The sequence below is a fragment of the Hirundo rustica genome, chromosome 6 (genome assembly GCF_015227805.2).
Source record: "Hirundo rustica isolate bHirRus1 chromosome 6, bHirRus1.pri.v3, whole genome shotgun sequence".
Taxonomy (NCBI): domain Eukaryota; kingdom Metazoa; phylum Chordata; class Aves; order Passeriformes; family Hirundinidae; genus Hirundo; species Hirundo rustica.
Window position 1 is genome coordinate 18,899,454 of NC_053455.1, and position 21,097 is coordinate 18,920,550.

The following is a 21,097-nucleotide window of genomic DNA, read 5'->3' on the forward strand; positions in this document are numbered from 1 at the left end:
GTATTAAGAAAAAAATAATTTGACAAGAAATAAGGGAGAAAAGAAAAAAACATCTAAACTGAAAGTAGTGTCTGATTTGATGGCTAACACAATGATCATATCTTCTGTGCATTGGAATTTTGCCTGCAAGGACCTTACTAATATTTGTAGTGATATAAGAAGAGTTATCAGAAATGTGACCTTTCAAACCTGCCTTGTTGCATGCTCCTTCTTGAACACTGTGGTATAGCTGGCACTCCAGAACTTTCAGGAAAGAGTAATTAGAGACCCTCAAAACAAAGTAAAACCCAGATCCTTCCTTGCTTTTATGGGCATAGGTTTTGCCTTTTGACACAAGCCCTCCAAGAGCATGAACCTCAGTGAAGGCACCTTAGTAGGGTCCTGGTCAAGCCCAATGTCCTATATAATGATGCAGAACACCTCTAACTTGCTGCATCCCTCATAATATGATTCAGCTCTACTTCTGCCAGCTTCTGTAGTCGTCAAAGAGAAATGCCATGACTGCATGCATCTTCTGTTCTGGCCACCTTGTTTCTTGCGGGAGATCTCTCTGAAGTAGTTGTATTTCCTTCTTGATCACTACAGAAAGGAATCCAATACTTGAGTAAGGAAGAAGAAACCTTTGTTTCCTTCTCTTTGTGCAGCTAATAATAATAATAATCTGTAAAACTGAACCTATGAACCCGAAGTTCCTATAACCACAAACCTGAGTTTACTCAGTGTTTCTAACTCAAAATCTCAGCAGGACTACCATAACTAAATGTTGAAAACTAATTAATTCAACTGAAAATTGATATCAAAATTCTTTAGGGTAATTTTTGTTAACTCATCATTCTTAAATTTTGTCTTCTGTTAGAAAGAATACACAGTCTTACCACTGCTGAAATTACAGCAGAGAATAGTTAAAATTTGCTCTACTTCAAGTATGAAGACTTTAAATAAACATCATAACCAACTGAAGAAAAACAAAACAAAACAAAACAAAACACCAAAAAACCCAAGAATACACTGGTGTCAAAACTAACCTCCAACAAAGATGTAAGTAAAAAGCTGTCTAAATTATTTTCTTGTGAACTGGAAATGGAATATATGCTCCTAGGGATGGGAAATATGAAAGCTTAAATACTTTCATGAACCTTTTAATTGCCTAAAGTACTTAACTGTATACTATTAAAATAGCTATAATAATAGGAAATCTCTCCCCTTGCTCAGGTTTCTACTGGCTTATTTTTTTAAGTCATCTATTCTTGATAACTCATATGTACTTTTTGTCAGGTGTAGCAATTTTTTGAAAATGAAATAAAGTGTATGCCTTGTTTCTGCAGTCCTCACTTACAAACACATGCTAATGCCCTGCTTGAATAAATGTCATTGTTCACATTGCCATATACTGCAGAACTTGACTTCACATAAATTCTCAAATTTTCTTAACATATTTCCAAAATGGGTAGAAATTCCTAACATTTGCATTTAAGTCAGAAAGCAATGAATTATGTTCTGCTTCCTGACCTCTGCATGCCCAAAGCAGTTAGTGAAAATAGATGAGGTCAGGAGTATAACACAGCCATTTAAATTGTTTGACTTTCTAGTCAAACCAACACTCTCTCTTCCTTTTTTCTTTTTTCTTTCTCAGTATTCATACATGCATTTTTCAGTCACAATTTAGCCATAATATAAGGTTATAAGCAAAAAAGTCTGTGTTTATGTGAAAAAAAGAATGTTCTTGCTTACATATTTATCTCCCCCCTCATTTTCTGCACAGTCTTTTTCACAGCTTTCCCAGCTTTTCATAAGAGAGGTGTAGGTCTACTGCCTTATTTAGCTGATGCATTTCATTTGGGGATACATAATGTGACATGCTATACAATATGTCACATTGCATAGCATATTGTGTTTAATAATCATTCTGTTATATACGATTGTGATTTATAGTCAAAATCATTGGAGTCAGGATTTCACCATAAAAATGTGCTAATTTGTTTTAGGAATGAAAATTGTTGCTAAAAAATTCACCAAGTTCTCTCTGTGTAATGGAAGTATTTTAGAAATTTTTAGTTTCAGTCCTTGTTGACAGTGGAATTTCAAGAAGAATTAAAATATTTGTTGCAGTTGAATGCAATTTCTCCATGTGGTACCATAACTCTTCTTCAATGGAAGAACTCTTTTTAAAGTGGAATATAAAGAACTTTGACTGAACAATAATGAAAAATACTCCGCCATGTGCTTTCTTTGAGAGATCTTTGTAGCCAAATCCATACACAAGAAATTTATGCACAACTGAACACGTATGAACAACTCCAGATAACTGAGCTTAGAAGTATTAAAAATTAAGTTTTATCTTTGCTACAAGAAATAATTTTGGGTTATTGAAAGATTACCTGATGAAGTCAGTGGTTGTCAACTCTTTGTTTTGACAGAAAATATTGTCAGTTGAAAATTATGATGCCCTCATGGTCAGAAATACATAACTGATGGCAGGCATTTGTCATTTTCATTATCTCTACTGTCCACCCTCCTGTGGTGAGGCAAGTAGTTTTTAGTTTTACCAGGGTCTAATGTGCTTCAGTAGAAACATCAAATCAGGGGAGGCATATTACAGGGGAAAGGAGGCAGGACTAGTTGTGGATATACTGCACACAAGCCCTTGGTAGTTTTACATGATATTTAGGGTTAAGAAAGAGAGGAAGATAATTTGTTGAGGAACTGTGACACTCAGCAATATTAAATTTCTAAGCTTTGAAACAGCATAGCTTGCATCATTTAGTATCTCACTTTCTGGTAAAGCAAAAAATTGGTTCTTGTATATGGAAGGAGAAGAGGGGCAATTTCCATTTCTCAGTAGCTAAACCATCTCTTCATATATAGTATATACTACCATGTGTGCTATGTATAAGATTTGCTTTATACAAAAATTTATTAAGGCTTATGTATGAATGTTGTGCATTCTGAAAAATTCAAGAACACTTTTGAAGGGAGAATTGGGAAAATAATCATATTTCATGTCAAGGAAACAGATTAAATAGGTAATAGTGGTTAAAAAACAGATTCATGATTGTTATAGATGAATGTCAAACACATTTATCAAATGGTTATGCATAGAACGAGTCACAGCTTCCACATATATATATTTGTTATAGACCTGTACCTAAGTGTACCTATTAATTGCAAACACTGGAGTACAGTCTGTTCCCATTTTACATTGCTTTTCTATATGCATATTAGAAAGATATAACCTTTTGAAGATAAGACCAAATCTGAGAAACTGAGGTAAAAAATATTTAACTCTTTGAGTGACATGTTATTTGTTTTTTAGAAACTGAAGAAAGGATTGAAGAGACAGAAGTTTCAGTGGAACACCTGAAAATTTCTCTATAAATGAAAGTACAAAAATTTGATTTTTTTTGTCCCTTTCAGAAGCCCACATCCTTATTTTAATTAACTTGCTCATATAAATACAGCAAGATTGTTGTATTTTTTAAAATAACTCTTTACTGAATATGTCAACAAGATAATATATAGTGTATAGTGAGGTTTTGAAGTTAACAATGCGTGCAACATGGCAGATTGCAGAAAACAGATAACGCAGACTTCAAACCATCTATTTTTCCATGTTAAAGATAGAAAGTATACCAAACACAGAAAAGAATCAAGTGTGCATATCTCAGTTAAAATCAATTTTATGAAAGATCATCTTCAGATATTTGGGATCAACTCATCATAACAATTTTAGTAGCTTATCTGTTTCTGAGAGGATCAGAATTCAGCTCTCATGAGGCACATTTCCACAGAGCCCCAGTGTAATAAAAGGTTGCCAAATCTCTTCTGTGCTAGTTTTCCTTATGGACTACTAGCCAACGTCCTTTTAAAGAGCAAAACATTCTCTGCTGTACAAAAGTTTAATGCCAAATTCTTCAATATTGCCTGTAGTATCATCTGGGATACAAAGTGCCCTGTTCAATAGAGTTCAGGGAAGGAGTGATCATCAGCTTCCTAGGATTATCTCTGTGTTTAGAAGAGAGCATCAGGCAGGATTTGATGAGGTTCAGAGCCAGTAGCTTTTGTTTTGGCACTCACTTCTGTTTTGTTTTTCCACTGAGCTGTAAAGATAAGTCATGTGTAAAACCATAATTCTCATGTTCTAAAGAAAAAAAAACAAAACAAAAAAAAAAAAAAAAAAAAAAAACAAACAAACAAAAAAAAAAAACAAACAAAAAAAACCAACAAAACCCACCAACCTTTAATATCTCCATGTTAAATTTAAGGTGAAGAAGTACTATAAATGTAGAATTCAATGGGAATTAACCACTTTACTGTCAAAAGCTGAGACTGAACTTTCACTTCAATGCCACTAATAAAGTGCCTTATGTAGACCCTTAAAACAATAATATCAATATGAATAAAGTTCTTTTGTTTTCAAAACTGAAATTAATAATTTTTTCAGATGGAGAAAGTTGCTCTCATGAAAAAAAGAAAATTATTCAGAGAAAAATATAGTTGAACTACTCTAGTAGCAAATATCATATGCTACTTAATTTTTCTGTTTTATATGATAGTCAGTGTAGTCCTTTATTGGCTTACAGGGAAAACCGCTAATATATTTTCAATTCAAAGTAGCTTATTCCCCATAAATTCTTATTAAGAAATTCAGTAATAACGTTCCTATAAGAACCTGTTAACACAAAGTCCATGCATTAATCAGGTGTTTGCTTCTGCCAGCAAGCCACATGCAAGGAACACTGGTTAAAGTGACAGAATCCATGAAAATAAGGACCTGTTTGTAAATAAATATGTATACAGAAGGAACCCAAGTTCTGGGAAGGAACTGGGAAAAGCAGTATATTGATACTTCTTTAACACAATTTCACTTAAATTATTATGTTATTCTACTCACCAATCTTTCTTCACATCTATGTCAACTACTAGCAGTATACAATGGAAGGTGGGTGAGATTTTGTCTGAAAAAAATAATTTGTCACCAGATCCAATGAACTTGATTAAAAGTGAACATTTTGAGTGAGTTGTACATGCACATATTTGGCACTTCTGCTCTCCTGCCTTTAGTTATTATATGTGGTCAGATATTTGTTCTAAGTGAAGATCACCCAATTTTTACAAATCCCAAAGAAAAAACTACTAGCCTTTAAGTTTTTACTTCCGAAAGATTATTGTCTATTTTTAACTGACTTCTACATACTTTACCTAGTGAAATTAGCTCACTAAGTGCTTATCTAGGTGGGAACTGAAATGAAATCTCAGATGTTTGTGTGACTGGCATTTTGAGAAGTCCCAAATTCTTTTGTAGGCTGAAATACAATTACTGCTCTGGAGCTAAGGAACAATTAAATTGGGAGAAACATTCATCAAATAATACATATAACCCTTCAGCTGATTACAGCTCTGAACTTTTTTCGATACTATGGCCAGCTCTATCCACAAATTTCGGTATAAGGCGCTTGCTATGTTTTTTCAGAAGAGTCTTTATAAGTAAAGAAACTTTTGTCAGTATCCCATACAAATGGGTATATCTTTCTTCATACCGAAAACAAGCATAAAGTACGCTATCTTTAATATCATTGTTTTTTGATCTAGGTAAGCAAGTCATGGTCTACATACATATATCGATCTATATATAGATATATATATAGATAGGTAGATATATATATGTTTCATCATTCACAATCAAAACAAACAGTTTGTGAATGCCTTCTATTTTCACCCTATTTGAGAAGTAACCAGATTTGTTGTCATCAGGTTGGGCTTGTGGATCATCCACCTGCAGTACAGGCCAAACTCCCTGAATAAGTCAATTGCTATAAATAAGGTGCCTATGGTATTCTAAGGTCTGGAACAGAAGATTCCTCCTACATCAGTCATTGAAGTACGAAATTCTAGTAAGCATGTACTTTCAAAGGGGGACTTTTGAAACCAAATGTACAACTGGTCATTTCATTGAAATTAAATACTATGTCCACACCCATCAGGAATCACTGGCTTTGCTTAACTTCAAGCAAACTCCAGCATGTAACAAAAGTGTTCAGAAGCACAACTATTTGCTGCTTGTCTTTTGAGCTGTGGCACCTAAAATATGTTAAACAAAGCAAACAAAAAAAAACCTACAAAAATACCACCAAAATAAAGAACCAAAGCCCAAAAATATCAACCTTATCATCATCTTCAGTAAACAGATCACGGAAAAATGCCTCCACTTTGCATAGACATTTCTAAAATTATGCCATTTGAACTCGTATGGTAAACCTTTAATCAGCAAAATTTTAGTGACTTAACTATTAAGAGTAGCTGGTACAGGTTGTTTAGAATACTTCTATAGCTGGAGAAAATAGCAAATATATAGAATATGGAGTGGAATTCCAAATGTGATTTTAAAATGTGTTGGTGGAAGGACATGATTCCTTACAAAATGGTTGTACTTTGCCATTAATCATAACTGGGTTCATTTTTTGGCTGCAGAAAATTAGTGTTATCCTGTGATCTGAATTGCAGGAAAGACATGCTTATAGACTGCTGAGTTTCAAGAATGGGTTGAATGAAATGAGCGAAGGAAAGGATTTAAACCCTCTCTTCCAGCATAAGGAGCTTCATAAAGTGAAAATTCTAAGCATTCCACTGTGAAAGTGCTTCAGCCTTTACTTCCAATCCACATGCAGCAACTTTCTGTCTATCCCTAGGTAATCACTGTAAACTTTGTCTCTTTGGTTCCCTACTACCTCAGGGAAGTTTTGTCTCGATCTTTTTTTGTTTTGATTATTTTTGGGGTGTTTGTTTGTTTGTTTGTTTTCAATGTGATGTAGCTTTAGCTTGTCCCCAAACTCAGGAGAAAATTAGATACATTAAAAAGGCAAACTGAAAAACCCCCAAATAATTAGATTCCACCACAGTTCTTGGCAGTCATTGTGTTAGCAGTGTGGCTGAAACATTGCACAATTTTGAGAGCTGCATTATGGTTTTAATACAAGCATGATGTTTTGCACAGTGCATGTAAAACTCAAGGACTGAGAAGGTATTGCAGCCAAACAATCTGAGGGTACAAAAAAGCAAATTCTAAACCCACCTGCTGCTTGTGAAGCAGAAATAATTATGAAAAACTCAAAAATGCTGAAGGTGAAAGAAGGGTAATCCAGAGGGGCACTGTGTACCTGTGTTCTCAAAATTCCCCAGTCAATTGAATGCTTAGTTAATGTCAATCTCTGTATACTTTAATTGGGAAGGGGAAAAAAAGCAAAACAAACAAACAAATCCCACCAAGATTTGTACAAGATTTTCCCCACTAAACATATTTCAGTTCATAATAGCCCTGGAGGTCTTTCCAGTACTAAATAAGTTTTTACAATATATTTCTTGTTTGTTCTCTCTTTTTGTCTTTTTTTTTTTTTTTTTCTATTTCTCCATACTGAACATAACTCAGACCCCTAAGTCAAACAAAGCTTGAACCACACAAATTATTACCAAAACCTTTCCATTGCCATTATATTTTGCACCATGTTTTCAGCAATCTGCACTTTTAGATTTCAAATTACATGAACATGTACATGAATACTGACTGCAGAGATCGGGGCACTCAGGATTTCCCCCACTCTGGTTTTAGCTGAACATGCTATGTCAACAAATGATGCTGTATATAAGAGGTGCAACTTAATGACAGCTCTCTGTTACACACTGTTACATAACCTTCACCTCCCACTGAGAAGAGTCAGAGAATGCCTAAAGCTTCTTAATCCTAATGAAAAACACAAACAGTTTCTAAGATAAAGTATCTAGTATTGGGGACATTTACCGAGCAACTTTTGCAAATAGGAATCAAGGTCACTTTGAGTTTGACGCTGCTCTTTGCACATTTCCTATTCTGAGTAGTTTGAAAGAAAAGTAATCAAACAAGAAAGTAGGTTTTTTTGGCAGCACTCTGAACTCCAGCTTTCAGTTGGAGGTGAGAAGTGCAGAACTGACAAAGAGGAACGGATGTATTTCCAATTGTTTGAAGCTCAACAGCAACTGCTGGGTTCAAGTCAGAAGGGTTGTGCCCGTTTTATCGGAATTGATTTTGTCTGTTCCTAGTGACCCTGTTTTAATATGCACTTATTTTCCTGTATTCCAGGACACCTAGAAACTTAACATCCCTCAGACTGCTTCGACAGCAAAGTGGTTAATGTTTAAAGAATGAGTAATTCTTTCCTTTGCCATGACATTGGGTTCTTATTGTACAACCCTGTACAGTACTCAGCAATATTTTTTAAAGATTTAAAAAGCAAAGAGTTACAAAACCATTTGCAATTAACTTGAAATAGAAAAGATAGCACTTTTTTTTTTTTTTTTTAAATCCCGTTATATAATACACCGTATAAATTACAGAGTATTCCAATGCATAAATGCATCTGTGTAACATTTATCAAATGTAATTTTTTTTTCATTATTGTTAGGGGGCTTATTTTTTCTAGAGTTTTTTCTCCTTGTCCTGGAGACCCCCATCTTCCCTCACTATCACGTATGACAGTGCTCCAGGTCTGAGACGTTGCTGTTGCAGTATCGCATGTTGTTGGGGATGTGGCAGTCTGTGTAGTTAATGCCCCCGTTTGGGGTATAAATGGGCTGCAGTCTGAAATCTCCTTTAAGGAGCTGATCGTTATTTAAGGAGACAATCTGGAAGCTGGTTTCCGTCATCTCCAGGATGGAGTTGTCCTTCTTGGTCCCTGCCTCACAGTAGTCATCTTTCCGACGGCCCCGGTTATATTTCCACTTCTGGGAGGTGTAACGACCTTTTTTGTGCATGTGCCAGCAAAAAATGCTGAGCAAGACCACGAGGACAAATATCACTGCACCCCCAATCAACCCTGCCAGCAGAAATGGGGAGCCTAGGTTCTGAGAAGTTGTCTGCTCATGGCTAGAAGGGATGTTGCTGCCATTCAAAAAGGAAGCCTTGGTTGTGGCTTCTGAACAGACAGTGTCTTCTCCAGTTCGGTAGTTGTTGTAAGTATCCAGTGGAACCAAACAAATCCGGTAAGTGGATTTGGGCTCCAGATTTACCAAGCTTGATTGCTGCTTCTCACCACTAATAATTCGTTCATGAACAATTCCTCCTACTAGACTATGGCCCATCTTAACCCACGTGAGTTTATAGGCCATCACGGTAAAAAGTGACATCCAGTTGACTTGGATGCAAGTGTCATTCACAAAATGGATGGAGAGTTGAATCCATTCAGACAAAGGAGGTGTCACCCTCTCTCTGTCCTCCCTGTCAGGCACAGTGGGGAGTGTGGCTATGATGGGAGTGAGAGGATTATATTTACTACTTGAGGGAGGAAATGATGAGCTGGGAACTAATGTAGTTGGCATGGTTGTAGCTGGGACTGGGGTGATGATAAGTGGTAGACCAGGTGTGGTGGTGGGACATGACAACATATTCATGTTGAGCTCCCTGACTGCCATACCTCGGACCTGCTCTGGTCCCTGGCACATAAAACCCCGTACATTGATGGAAGGAGGAATAAATTTGAGCCATTCAGTGACCCACTTAATACTGCAGTCACATAACCAGGGATTATTCCTTACAGTGAGTTGTCTCAGGTTATGGAGATTATCAAATACTCCCTTTGCCAACATCCGAAGTTGATTGTTGGAAATATCAAGACGTTCCAGTTTGTGGAGGTTTGAAAAGGCGGTAAGTGGTATATGGGTTATCTGGTTGTCCTGCAAGTAAAGTCTTAGTAGATGTGTACCTGGAAGATCAGGAGGAGGGTAAGTCAGTGAATTCCGAACTATTGAGAATTCCTTGAGTTTGGAGAGGTGGCTAAAGGTGCCTTCGGCTATGCCTTTATTAGTAAGGAGATTGCCATCCACAATCAGACGCTCCAGACTTGTAAGATTCTGGAAGGCCAGGTCTGAAATGACAGCAATTCGGTTTTCGTCTACACGAAGTTCTTGTAAGTCCAGTGGAAGGCCTACCGGCACACTGCTTAAGTGATTCTTGGACAAGAACAGAAGCTTGAGGCTGATGGCTTCCTGGAACGCCCCATCCTCAACACCAACAGTGGAGATGGAGTTGTCATCCAGGTGCAGTTCTTCCAGCTTCAAAAGCTGAGCAAGAGCAGCACGTGAAATGGTCTGAATGTTGTTTTCCTGCAGGTGGAGAACCCTGACATTCTTGGGCAGGTTCATGGGGAATTCATCCAACTGATTACCATACAGGTAGACTGTGTGCACAGACTGGACATTGTGCAACTCTGCAGGAAATCCAGCATTATTAATTTGGTTATTATGGAGGTAGAGCACGGTTACACCCTCCGGTATCCCAAGAGGCACTGAGGTCAAGCTTCGTTCATTACAGTAGACAAAGTTTCGGTCACAGCGGCAAACTTTTGGGCAGGCCAAGGTTTTGGAGACCTGTATGTAGACCCCCAGGGAGAAGATAAGCCATGATTTCATGAGAAGAGCCCAATCCATGGGCCACATTTTAGTCCACGAACCCATTTCTAATTTAAAGAAATAAAGTACCAAAGAACTGATAACAATAATAATGCACAGGTAACAAAATCTCAGGTCATTAAAATTGGCTTCTACTTATGTCCAGTGTTCAGGCCAGAGTTAAAGTTCTGGAGGCTAAGCATAAAATAATCCTTTTATAATTGGCCTACCTCCTACTTTTGATAAGGAAAATACAGTCTTATTATCCAGGGTTACAATGTTTGTTGCCTTCTTCCATGTGTGCTGAAAGAACCAGTAGCCATGTCTTTGCAGATGAACAACAGGTTACTTTAAAGCTACGAAAAGTCTCTGTGCTTGGAAGGGTATTTCACTGAAGTCTGTTGGTTTCTGTCAGCTTTCTGAAGTCAGCAAAGTCCTCATATCCGCTATCTGCCAGATCTGGCCTGCCTGTAAAAGGAAAGAGAAAAGCAAAAGCTGAATAGCATGAAATGTTTAATAGGGGAGATCAAACCCATTAGAAGACTATTCTAAGGCTGAGCTCTTTATGGATTTCTGGGGAAAAAAAGGAAAAAAGGGCATTAATATTAAACATTAGCTTAATATTACTGTTAAATAGTCTTGAAATAGATTTGATGCAAAGTCATTGCAATGACTGAAGGACTTCAATGAAAGTTGTATCTATTACTTGCATTTGCATACTATACCTCCAGTCTTTGTCCTCTCACAGTCTGTTAAAAATTCTAGAACTAAAACCAACCCCAAACCTAAACCATTTAACTGGAAATTTTTGCTCAGATAATTATTTTTCTTTTGCGGAACCACTGACTTCAATGACTGTTATTCACTGATGCCTGACAGAGTAGACTCTGGGTTGTATTATTTAATCACACTCTACCATTTTTTTCATTTTCTACCAGACTCTGGAATACTCTGCTTTTGTTTCTGTAATACCATTACATATACTGTCCAAATTAATGGGCACTGCTAACTTACTGTACCTCACTTTAGTGAATTAGAGACTTATGAGGAGAATCTTTTAAACAAGTATGGTAGTCCACGAATGTAAGATACCCTGCTACATGTAAGACGCATATTTGCTAAAACTATCATCTTGGTCTTGGTTCTGATGAGAACTGTGCTGTCAATAGATTTCACAACTTGCTTTCCACTAAATGAAACAGGCTCACATCTGCTAAGGTATTGTTTTAGGAGATCAGCTCAAACTATGGCAGTTTTGCAGAACACTTCCTTTGAAACCATAAAGGTTAGATATGGCTTTTAATTTTGCTACACAGTTATCTGTGAATGGCTACATAAACAAGTGTGTTAGTTTTAGTACAGTTGAGTTCCTTAATGTGTATTTTCAGCTTGTAGGCATTCTTTTTATGTTTCCAGCTACTATTTATTTTTCAGATCTATAACCAAACATTACCACTCTCTAAAGCATGCAATGAAAGGTACTGTGTTGTTTGATGTTATCTTGTCTTGTTATAAGTTGTTTCCAATCATTGTCGTCCCCCTGCTCCCCATGCATTATACATAGTTGGACCTAATGAAGGATATCAACCTCGGCAAGTACAAAGTATGTGCAGATCTCAGGGTCTTCAATTGCAGTGACATAAGCACAGTAATTTTCCAGGTTTTGTTTATCTAGATCAAAATTCAGGCTGGGATTTTGAACAAAAATCCTGTTTCAAAATGGTGGTTGCTTTAATTAATTAATTAATTAATATTATTATATTTATATTTATTTAAAGTGTTTAAGAACATCCAGGTCATTCAGAAAGAAACTTACTTTAGTCATACATAAAACCTTGTTCTTCTGATACAGCTCTGTGGTTTATAACATGTTCCTGATGCTACTTTTGGGAATCCTATGTAGTGTGGAAAGCATCCTTAGGAGTCAAATTGTTATAACCCTTCAACCATTCACTTGCAGATTACTGTATTTATTTACAACATTATCAGGTATCAGCCTCAAGGTTCAAACAGCTGAAGATAAAAAAGTGAGACTCTGTAAATTCCTGTTTATCATTATGAATTCAAATTTCAAAGATATGAATATGTAATACTGTAGTACAGTTTATACTGTGTATTGTCCTTTTATAAAAACCAGTAAGATTAGGTAACCGACATGGTTTTCTCTCTGACAGGCATATTTCAGTCAGGAGTGATTTCTTTTCAATTATGCCAGATGACGTGATCCTGTAGAGAAACTCCTAACAGGATTACATTCTAACATGAGTCTAAGTGTGACAGTTTATCCGCCTTTAATACGGCCTGGCTCCCATCTAGATCACAGTGCTCTGATCTGTCATGACACTCTCTTTTAAAATGAGAATGGATATGCAGAGCATCCTCTACGAAGCTTGGGACCACACAGAGTAAAAATAGTTCTCTCACTTTTCCATCATCATCAGAGAGAGACCACCTGTACCTCTTAACAGATCCAATACCCTACACTAATCTTGCTTCCAATTGTAAGTCCAGTTACTGATTAGGTTTTATTTCACTCCCAGGTATAATAGAAAGCCCAGTTAAGAACATGCAGCCACGGACAGCTGCAGTTCCTGGTTCGCTGGGAATCTCCTAAGAAGGGATTGTCATATTAAAACTGATTTATGCATTCACTTCATTCTAGTACTCTGTCCAGTGTACCTCTCTCCCAAGAAGATGTGGCACCTGAATTAAAGACTTCAGTAATGATTCAAACAAATTAGATCAAGCACACAGAACTTCTCATTAGATATTACAAGAAAAAGAGCTTTGGACAGTCACTTCTGGAGTTTCTCTCCTTTTTTTTTATTACATGGATTTTGCTATTAGAAATCTGTTAAAACTTTCCTAATGTTTTCTTCCCTTGTGATGGTAGTCCTCTTATTATTGCCAGTATCCTAAAATCTAGGTAACAGTTCTTAATAAACTGATACAATAAAAATCAGCACAGATTATATGTATTTGGTACGACTCTGGATCATACTAAGCAAGAGCACAAGGGCATATCTAACTAAATATTTATGACTTCAGGGTTGACTGTGGTGTGGCAGAGGTAAAGAATGAGGAAGCAAGGATAAAACTGAATGTATTTAAATAACTTTTTTGGGAAGGGTCTTACTTCAGCAGACTTTTACAACTGCTTAATACTATCTTAAAGTAGAACTCATGGTTGCTGTATTTTTCCCCAATGCAAAAGTGAGTTCCCTACCCCAAAATCTCTACCCCAAAGACATTAAAAAGATTGAAGAGTTGGAAACTTGCTTGACTAAAAAAAGAGAAACTTTTGGAAGGAAAACCATCGTCTGTAAATTCCAAAAGGCTAGAAAAGTGTAAACAGTTTTTCCTTCAGTAAACTGCCCAAACTGAAGGTAGAGTCACTAAGCTTCCTCCACCCCACTCCTGGCATGCTGGCTTCCTAAAGCAAGCTCTGTTTTCAATATGAATGCAAATACTAAACTGAATCTCTCTGTAAATTTACTGATTTTTTCAGAAGTAGAAATTTGGAAGTGGAGGAATTAAAGACATTCCTTAACTATTGTGAGTGTAAATCTTGGGAGTTGACTGACAAGCTATAGGTGGCAGTAACTGCTTATCTGAAGTCAGAAAGCTCTATAAACCAACCTAGGAAGAGAAAAAGACAATTGTCACAATTAACTTAAAATTAAAGAAATCAAAAAGCTAATGCCTCAGTAATAGCACATTTTTCCATCACCAATTTGGTAATTTTTGCTTCTATTTCCTCCCCTGTAAACTTGATTTCTATTATTTCTCACAATATCCTCCTTAGACACAAGTTATATCTTCCAAGTGTGTCAGACATTTCCTGCCCTACTGCAGCCAAGATATTAAATCCCATTAGGATTTAAGGAAGGATACAATGAAGTTAAGAAAACTACATTGAAATGGATGAGAAAATATCACGTGTTTTAGGGGGCCAAGTCTGAAAATTTGGCTTAGTAGTTCCTGCAATCAATGGAAATATTTATTTTCGTAACTTACAACGCATGTCTGATCAACATTTTTATATCACTGTCTTTTTTTAAACCTGCCTTGTTTAAATTCCCTTTTGGCATCACTGATGCTAGCTGGAAAAGAAAAATTCTGTCTTTATGTACTGGATAAAATATAAAGTATTTGATTAAAGATATTATAAGGGTTGAAACATCTGTCTGTAAGTTGGGAAGGTGAAAGTTTTTTATCAGTCATATGTTTATTGGTCAGAATCCTCCATACAACTTCCATCCTTTGTCACACTGCTGTGCATAACCATGAAATAATTAATATATTACTGAAAATTATATTCAATTATAAATTTGTGGCATCTAGGGGAAAAAAAATCAACTCACTAGTAGTCTGCTTGTGGAACGTTTTCCTACCTCACTGACTGGTACACTGCTTCAGTGGCTCTGCCTACCCTGTCTAAAGAATCTCCAAAGCTGCCTTTAGAACCATCTTTCCCATTTTTCATTCTACAGTCTCCCAAACATGCAGTCAAGGTCTCTGGATACCTGAGAACCTAGAGACATTCAGGTTAGATAACAAGAATAAAGGGAGAAGATAGCATATGGAGCCAAGCCTGTATATGAATACTTACAGCCCTAGGTTTATAAGCACAGAATTTTGAGGTGTTCCTAAAGCCAGGTTGTCTGTCTTCATTACCCTAACCATGGTCCACATTAAGGCTATACATTTTTCAGAGATAATAAAATTAAGAATACTTGGCTATTCTTTCCTTCAAGGAATCCTTATAACAATTAAAAAAAAAAAAAAAAAAAAAAAAAAAAAAAAAGTCAAATGACTCCAAATCCCTTTTTTTCCTGACAGTCTAACCACTTAACACCACTTTTCCCAGCAGCTCATCTGTTTATCTGGACCTGAGTATCATGCAACATAAATCGAAAGACAAGCAAAACCAAAACCAAATGGTCATACCTATTCTTTGCACTATTACCAGTCAGTGACTCTTATTTAGCACTAAACCATTTGGCATAAATTTTCTTGGCTGTACTTCAGACCAGGGTTATAATCAAGTCATAATCTTACTCTACATAATTATAATATACAGTAAGTACAAGGCAATTATGTCTGGAATTGAATGACAAACAGAAAACAAATCTAATTCCATTCATATGAAATCTAGTACAGAGTTTTTTGTTCTTAAGAAAAATGTCCCTGCATTTCTATCAACTGGTAGCAAGAAAAATTACACAATACCTGACACATGCCTTTTTTCCATATAAGTAGAGTTCATATCTGTGAGTGTACACATTAATGAATATCCTGGTGTTTTGGTTTTTTTGGGATTTTTTTTTTTTTTTTTTAAGTGATTAGGAGCCTTGGGTGATGGTTTGTTGTACATATTTCTCTGAGTTACTTGGGTTTGAACTTTGTGTTCAAATTTTAATGTGAGTCTATAATCTCTGCATCAAAGGCACAGGAAAAATGACCCAAAGGAATCAAAATGCTTTTACAGGAAGCCCTTTTGCATGCCTGCTGTTCTGGCTGCTTCATAGTTATGGGTGTGTATTATGTAAGAAGAGGAGGTAAGGAGAAAGAAAAAGAGAAGAAAAAGAGATAGAGAGGAAGAAACCATCCTTGGTGCACTCTTCTAGATTGAGTGTTGATGACAGGATAATGATCAGTAGCTGGTATAGGAAAGAAACCTTAGAGTGTCTCTGTACACTGTTACAGACACAATGAAGTCTAGGTGAACTGATTTTGGCAGAGAAGGGCGTTACTATCTTTGCAATACAGTTAGCAAAATGATTCAGCAAATGGACACATCTGAACTCGTGCTTTTTTCTACTCTGAACAGGATGTTTCTGGTTTTACTTCGCAATTTGCAATTATAATTATTCTCAAAACCTCAGGTCAGGCAGCCTGAGGATGCAAGTGAAATTGATTTGGATCTGCCTTGGTGGAGACAGGAGAAAATTCAGAAGACCGTAGATCTTTCAACAATGGGTGCAAAGACCTTATTTGCCATCCTTCTTCTTCTGTTTCTTCTGTAATCCTCCAGCTACATTCCTGAAAATTATTATGCAGACACATTGCCCAGAAGGATGCAGGCTTCAGGGGGCTTCAGGAAATCCCTTTATTAAAGGTATGCTATTATAGTGAACAAGAACTTTGTCTTTGGAAATTTGGGTAGTGTACAGGTTCAACAGGACTTTGATACAGCCCAATTCCTGACTGCCAGGAGAGGGAGCTAAGCCAGCAGGAAACTTTCTCTCCCCTGAATAAACAAATAAATAAATAAATGTGGGACTTGCTCTCTTCCCACTCTGTCTGAACTCGCACACATGCACACATTTCTTCCTCGAAGTTGTCTGTGACTGCTGACTAGTTTGATAGTGTCTCTGTTACATACCTGACAAACTGAGTTGTATAGGACTCTGCTACTGCAAAAATTAATGTTCATGTAGTCTTATAAAAGCACTATTCCCAGCTTCATGGTTCAAAACTTTTTACTTGTGGGTTACTACAGAGTGACATTACTTCATAGGCATGAGGAGGCACGTAAGAGTGAAGGAGAGAAAAGAGAACAAATAATGGAAAAAAGATAGGTTTTTGGGGGAAAAAGCTAGGGTAGAACAGATCTTTTTCCTTGCACATATTAACAGGAACCAGTAACAGGTCAAGAGAGAGAACTTACTGCAAGACATAATCACTAGAGTGACTGCTGCACTCCAGGAAGCAGAGCTGAAACAGCTACAAGATCAATAGCATTAATGCCTCAGGTGTGGCCATGGATTCAAAGCTGCCAGTCACCCCGTCAGGCACTGTGGCGTACGACACACCCTGCTCAGCTCCTCAGACTCCGCCATAAATGGGTGTTGAAGTGCCGAAGTTCAGGTGTGGAGACTACCTAGACTAATGTTTTCTTCATTCCTGTGTTTACCAGTTACTGAATCGTAACAAAAGGAAGTTATTCTGAAAATTTGACAATGCACAACTTCATCAAGACTACCTCACCTGTGAAAACTGACAAACCTCTGAGCCCACAAACAACTGTGTTTGTAGTCTGTGGCAAAAAAAAAAAAAAAAAAAAAAAAAAGTCCTTGCTCATGCACATACAGGTAAATACAAATTTTGTCATTAAATAATCTTAAAAAATAAGACTATTTTTGTTAATAAAACCCATAAATGAAATACTGTAGAACAGCTAGTGGAAAACATATCCATTCAAATTCATGCTTTTGTTTTCATACCATCCAGTCTTATCTGAATGGCTGTGTGCCTGAATTAATCTTGCAGGGACCAATTTCTATTGATAATTTTATCTTAGGAGTTCTAGAAATTGAAAACTGCCATTAAGAATATCCTGCCTGTGGAGTCCTGAATTCTAATGTAGGAAACATCCAAGCCTAGTATTTCAATTAATTGTAGTTGTTAGAGCAAAAGTTAATGAGGACACATATGACAAATTAAAAAGCAAAATCTTTAATTGCCTGTACCTGAGCAGACAGGACTCCCTTACAGAACACAAGGAAGAAGGAAAGGGGCAGAACTCCAGGTTTTTAACCAATGTGAGCTTCTGAGTGGTATAGGGCTTCAAGGCAGCCCAAAGTCAATGACAGCCCAAGCATCTTTTTATAAGGAAATATCCCTGCTTTAATTATAAAATTGCTGAATGCTGTAATATTATTCCAGATGGTGACCATCATGATATTTTCACTCCAGTGGGCAAAGAGGAACAGATGATCACCTCCAGGACTCATATTAAATGGAGTATTGCACCTACTAGCAAAGAGTTATTGGTGTCTTTATTAACCTTGCCCCAAGGCCTACTCTAATTTTTCACCAGTCTAATACTGCAGTGTTCATAACGTAACAAATCTGTCAAACAGTGAGAATGATCTATTTAGTATGGCAGTGAAGTAATTCCCTAGTCTTTCATCCCCAAAAGCTGTTCTCATATCTTAGGTGAAACAGTTTTGATGGATCTTATCCAGGACTTCATAAACTCATGAGTGTACCATGCGATGATGTGAAGTTGGTTTGAGAAAGTCGGAAATGGCAGATGAAAAGACTCTCACATGAAGAGCTATCCAGAACATTTCAACAAAATGCATTTTCATTAAAATATATTATTTCACTGAAGCAAAAAACTTGTATGTAGATTTGGCAGTTTTGATAATGTTTTCAATAGGAAATGTGCCTGAGGTCCAATGTTTTCTGGTCCTTTGTGATCAGAGACAGAGAGAAAAAAAACAATAGGAGAAGAATAAAAAATTGACTTTTTTCACCCAAAACCATAAGTCTGGACACAATTCCACTTCATAAAAGCATTTATAAAATAGTGTTTACATTCCACAATTTAAAACAGTGAAAATTGTTGTGGAATTATCTGCCTCTGGACAGCTGCACTTAACACAGTGAAAGAAAAAGAAAGATAATCTTTGCCTTCTTGACAGTTTTCCAGAGGGCTTACAGCTTTCCTTGACAAAACTGGACACGACTGTTGAGAAAAACTAATAATACTAAACTAATTTTAAATAATTCCCCTTTTGGAACACATACATTCCGTACTGTGGTTAGCATAATGCATTTTGCACTAAGAAAAAATGATGGCAACCTGCTGTTTCCTTGCAAGCAAATTGGTCCCTACCTATAAATTATTCTACACTGTGAAGCAAACAGTTTGCTTTTATCTTAGAGATATGTGGGCAGCCTGGCAAAACGTCTGTGGAGAATTTGAAAAAGCTGCTTTTAGTGACCTAAGTGGCTAAACATTGCTGCTTTGGAGACAACATTTTGACACATTTTAAATGTGTTGCATAGTGCTACATCATTGATGCGATCCTGTACGGCGTTACATTACTTTGTGGGGTATCGTTCATTTAGGATCTCAGGCAGATAAGCATGGGCTGTGATATTCTTGTCTTCCATATTTGTAGCATATGGCCTGGAGAGAAAATATGGCAGGAGCTGCCCCTCAACTTCTTAGGCACCTCAATATAAAGTTGAAAGTGTCATCATACATTCATCTTTCCAACAAAGGCAGATGGAGATCTCTCCTTCCTATTTTAATATCACTTAGCATGCTGCTCCTTCACAGCTCTAAGAACTATTCCATAAACACTTCTAAGGAGCTATCAGGAAAGATTAATAAAGTTGTTTGCACTCTTAACTTCTGCTTCAGAGAACCTGTCATGTATGGTGTAGTCACTTATGGGACCAGTGAACAAAAGATGTTCCCCAGATATAGAACAAATCCTGCTTGTATTACAGTCCCTGTAACAGGCAAATAGAAAGTTACCATAAAAAATTCTTAAATCATTGCCATCAGATACCCAGTTAACAGAAAAGGGGAAAGATATTAAAATGATGGATGAAGAATGTACAGCTAAGCCTCTGAAAACCCTGTTCAGCTAAATAGCTGAATTATTTATCAACTGTACAATATCTCAGCGTCAACAGTGCCTGACAAGAGCCTGGGGATCTGGATTTGTTATCTTTTCCCAGTGATCCAATTACACTTTTCTGTATGCACAGGTGGAGAAAGTGCAATAATTTCACTGTGACACACCAGATACGACACAGCACTTCATACAGGAAACAACTTGTGATCCCACATATCATCATTAAAAAAAAATAAAAATAAAAAATCAGTAATATTAAACACTAAGGTATAGCTGCAACTGTAGCTGTCTTATAGAAATACAAAAGCATCCATACAGTGCTTATCTGGACGCCAGTAAACACAGTGATTTTTCTGAGTACAGTGAGGAAAGAAACACCAGAGGCAGTAGGAGAGAAAAGTTTACCAAGGATACAGGCCATTAACAGATTTTTATTACCTCACTTACTTTTGTTTGGTTCTGCCATTTAATTTTTGCTAATTGTCTTTCAAGATTCCAGTAGCTATGATAATACCTATTTTCAGTGAAAGAGTCCTGTTTCTTTTTAGTATTGCTGGTCAAGCACATATCCTAAGAATGTATACATCTGAGGGTTAAAAGGATTGATGAAAATATGATAGGATTAAAGAATTTCTCTGCAGCAATGGGGATATGAATCTTCCCCAGGTCTTGATTCTGACAGAGGGCAAATTTTTTGGCACTTTTCTCTGATTTAGTTCTCATTTAGTGAAAGGGTACACTACTACCATTCCCCAAAAGCCATTGAGATCTCCCATTTAACCTTGAAAGTTCTTTGAGGAAAGAAGGCTGCATGGGACAGAATTTAACAGGGGACAGCTTCAGTTTTAGGTCCAAGCAGAAATAAGAGCAAGCTAGAAATAGTAAATAGACATTTCTAACTCAGTGATTCTCAGCTGTGGAATCAAAACCACAAGAATCTCATGAGAACTCTTAAGGGATCACAAAATAATACATACAGGCAGTGTTAGCCAGCAAGAGCACTGTTCCTGCAGGATGAAGGAGTACCGATTATACGTTTAAACACTGACTGCAACAGTTTACATCAACTAAGAAGCTATCTGCCTTTAGTTTCTGGCAGCAGCTCAGTTCCCTGGGGAAGAAGAGACAGAGCGGAAGAAAAAAAAATGGTGTTTTCATCTGCAGTTATGATTTAAGTCACTTTTCAGTCTTCCTTCTGCTATACTATTTCCTTGAAGGAGCAGAGATGCTGCCAACACAGAAGGTGCTCAAAGACAAAGCAGAGCCAAACACACATAATTTCCAGAAGCTGGATGTGTTGC

At 36.8% G+C, this 21,097-nt stretch overlaps 1 protein-coding gene across 3 annotated transcripts in view; it reads right to left on the reverse strand.

Moving 5' to 3' along the window:
• Positions 1–4,236: 4,236 nt before the first annotated feature.
• The window catches only part of FLRT2 (fibronectin leucine rich transmembrane protein 2), a 60,182-nt gene continuing 43,321 nt past the window's right edge, over positions 4,237–21,097 (reverse strand). For all 3 annotated transcript variants that reach the window (XM_040068606.2, XM_058421200.1, XM_040068607.1), the window contains exon 2: positions 4,237–10,881. In XM_040068606.2, the coding sequence (XP_039924540.1) occupies positions 8,494–10,479 (1,986 nt within the window). In that variant the 5' untranslated portion in view covers positions 10,480–10,881 and the 3' untranslated portion in view covers positions 4,237–8,493. The remainder of the gene's footprint in view (positions 10,882–21,097) is intronic.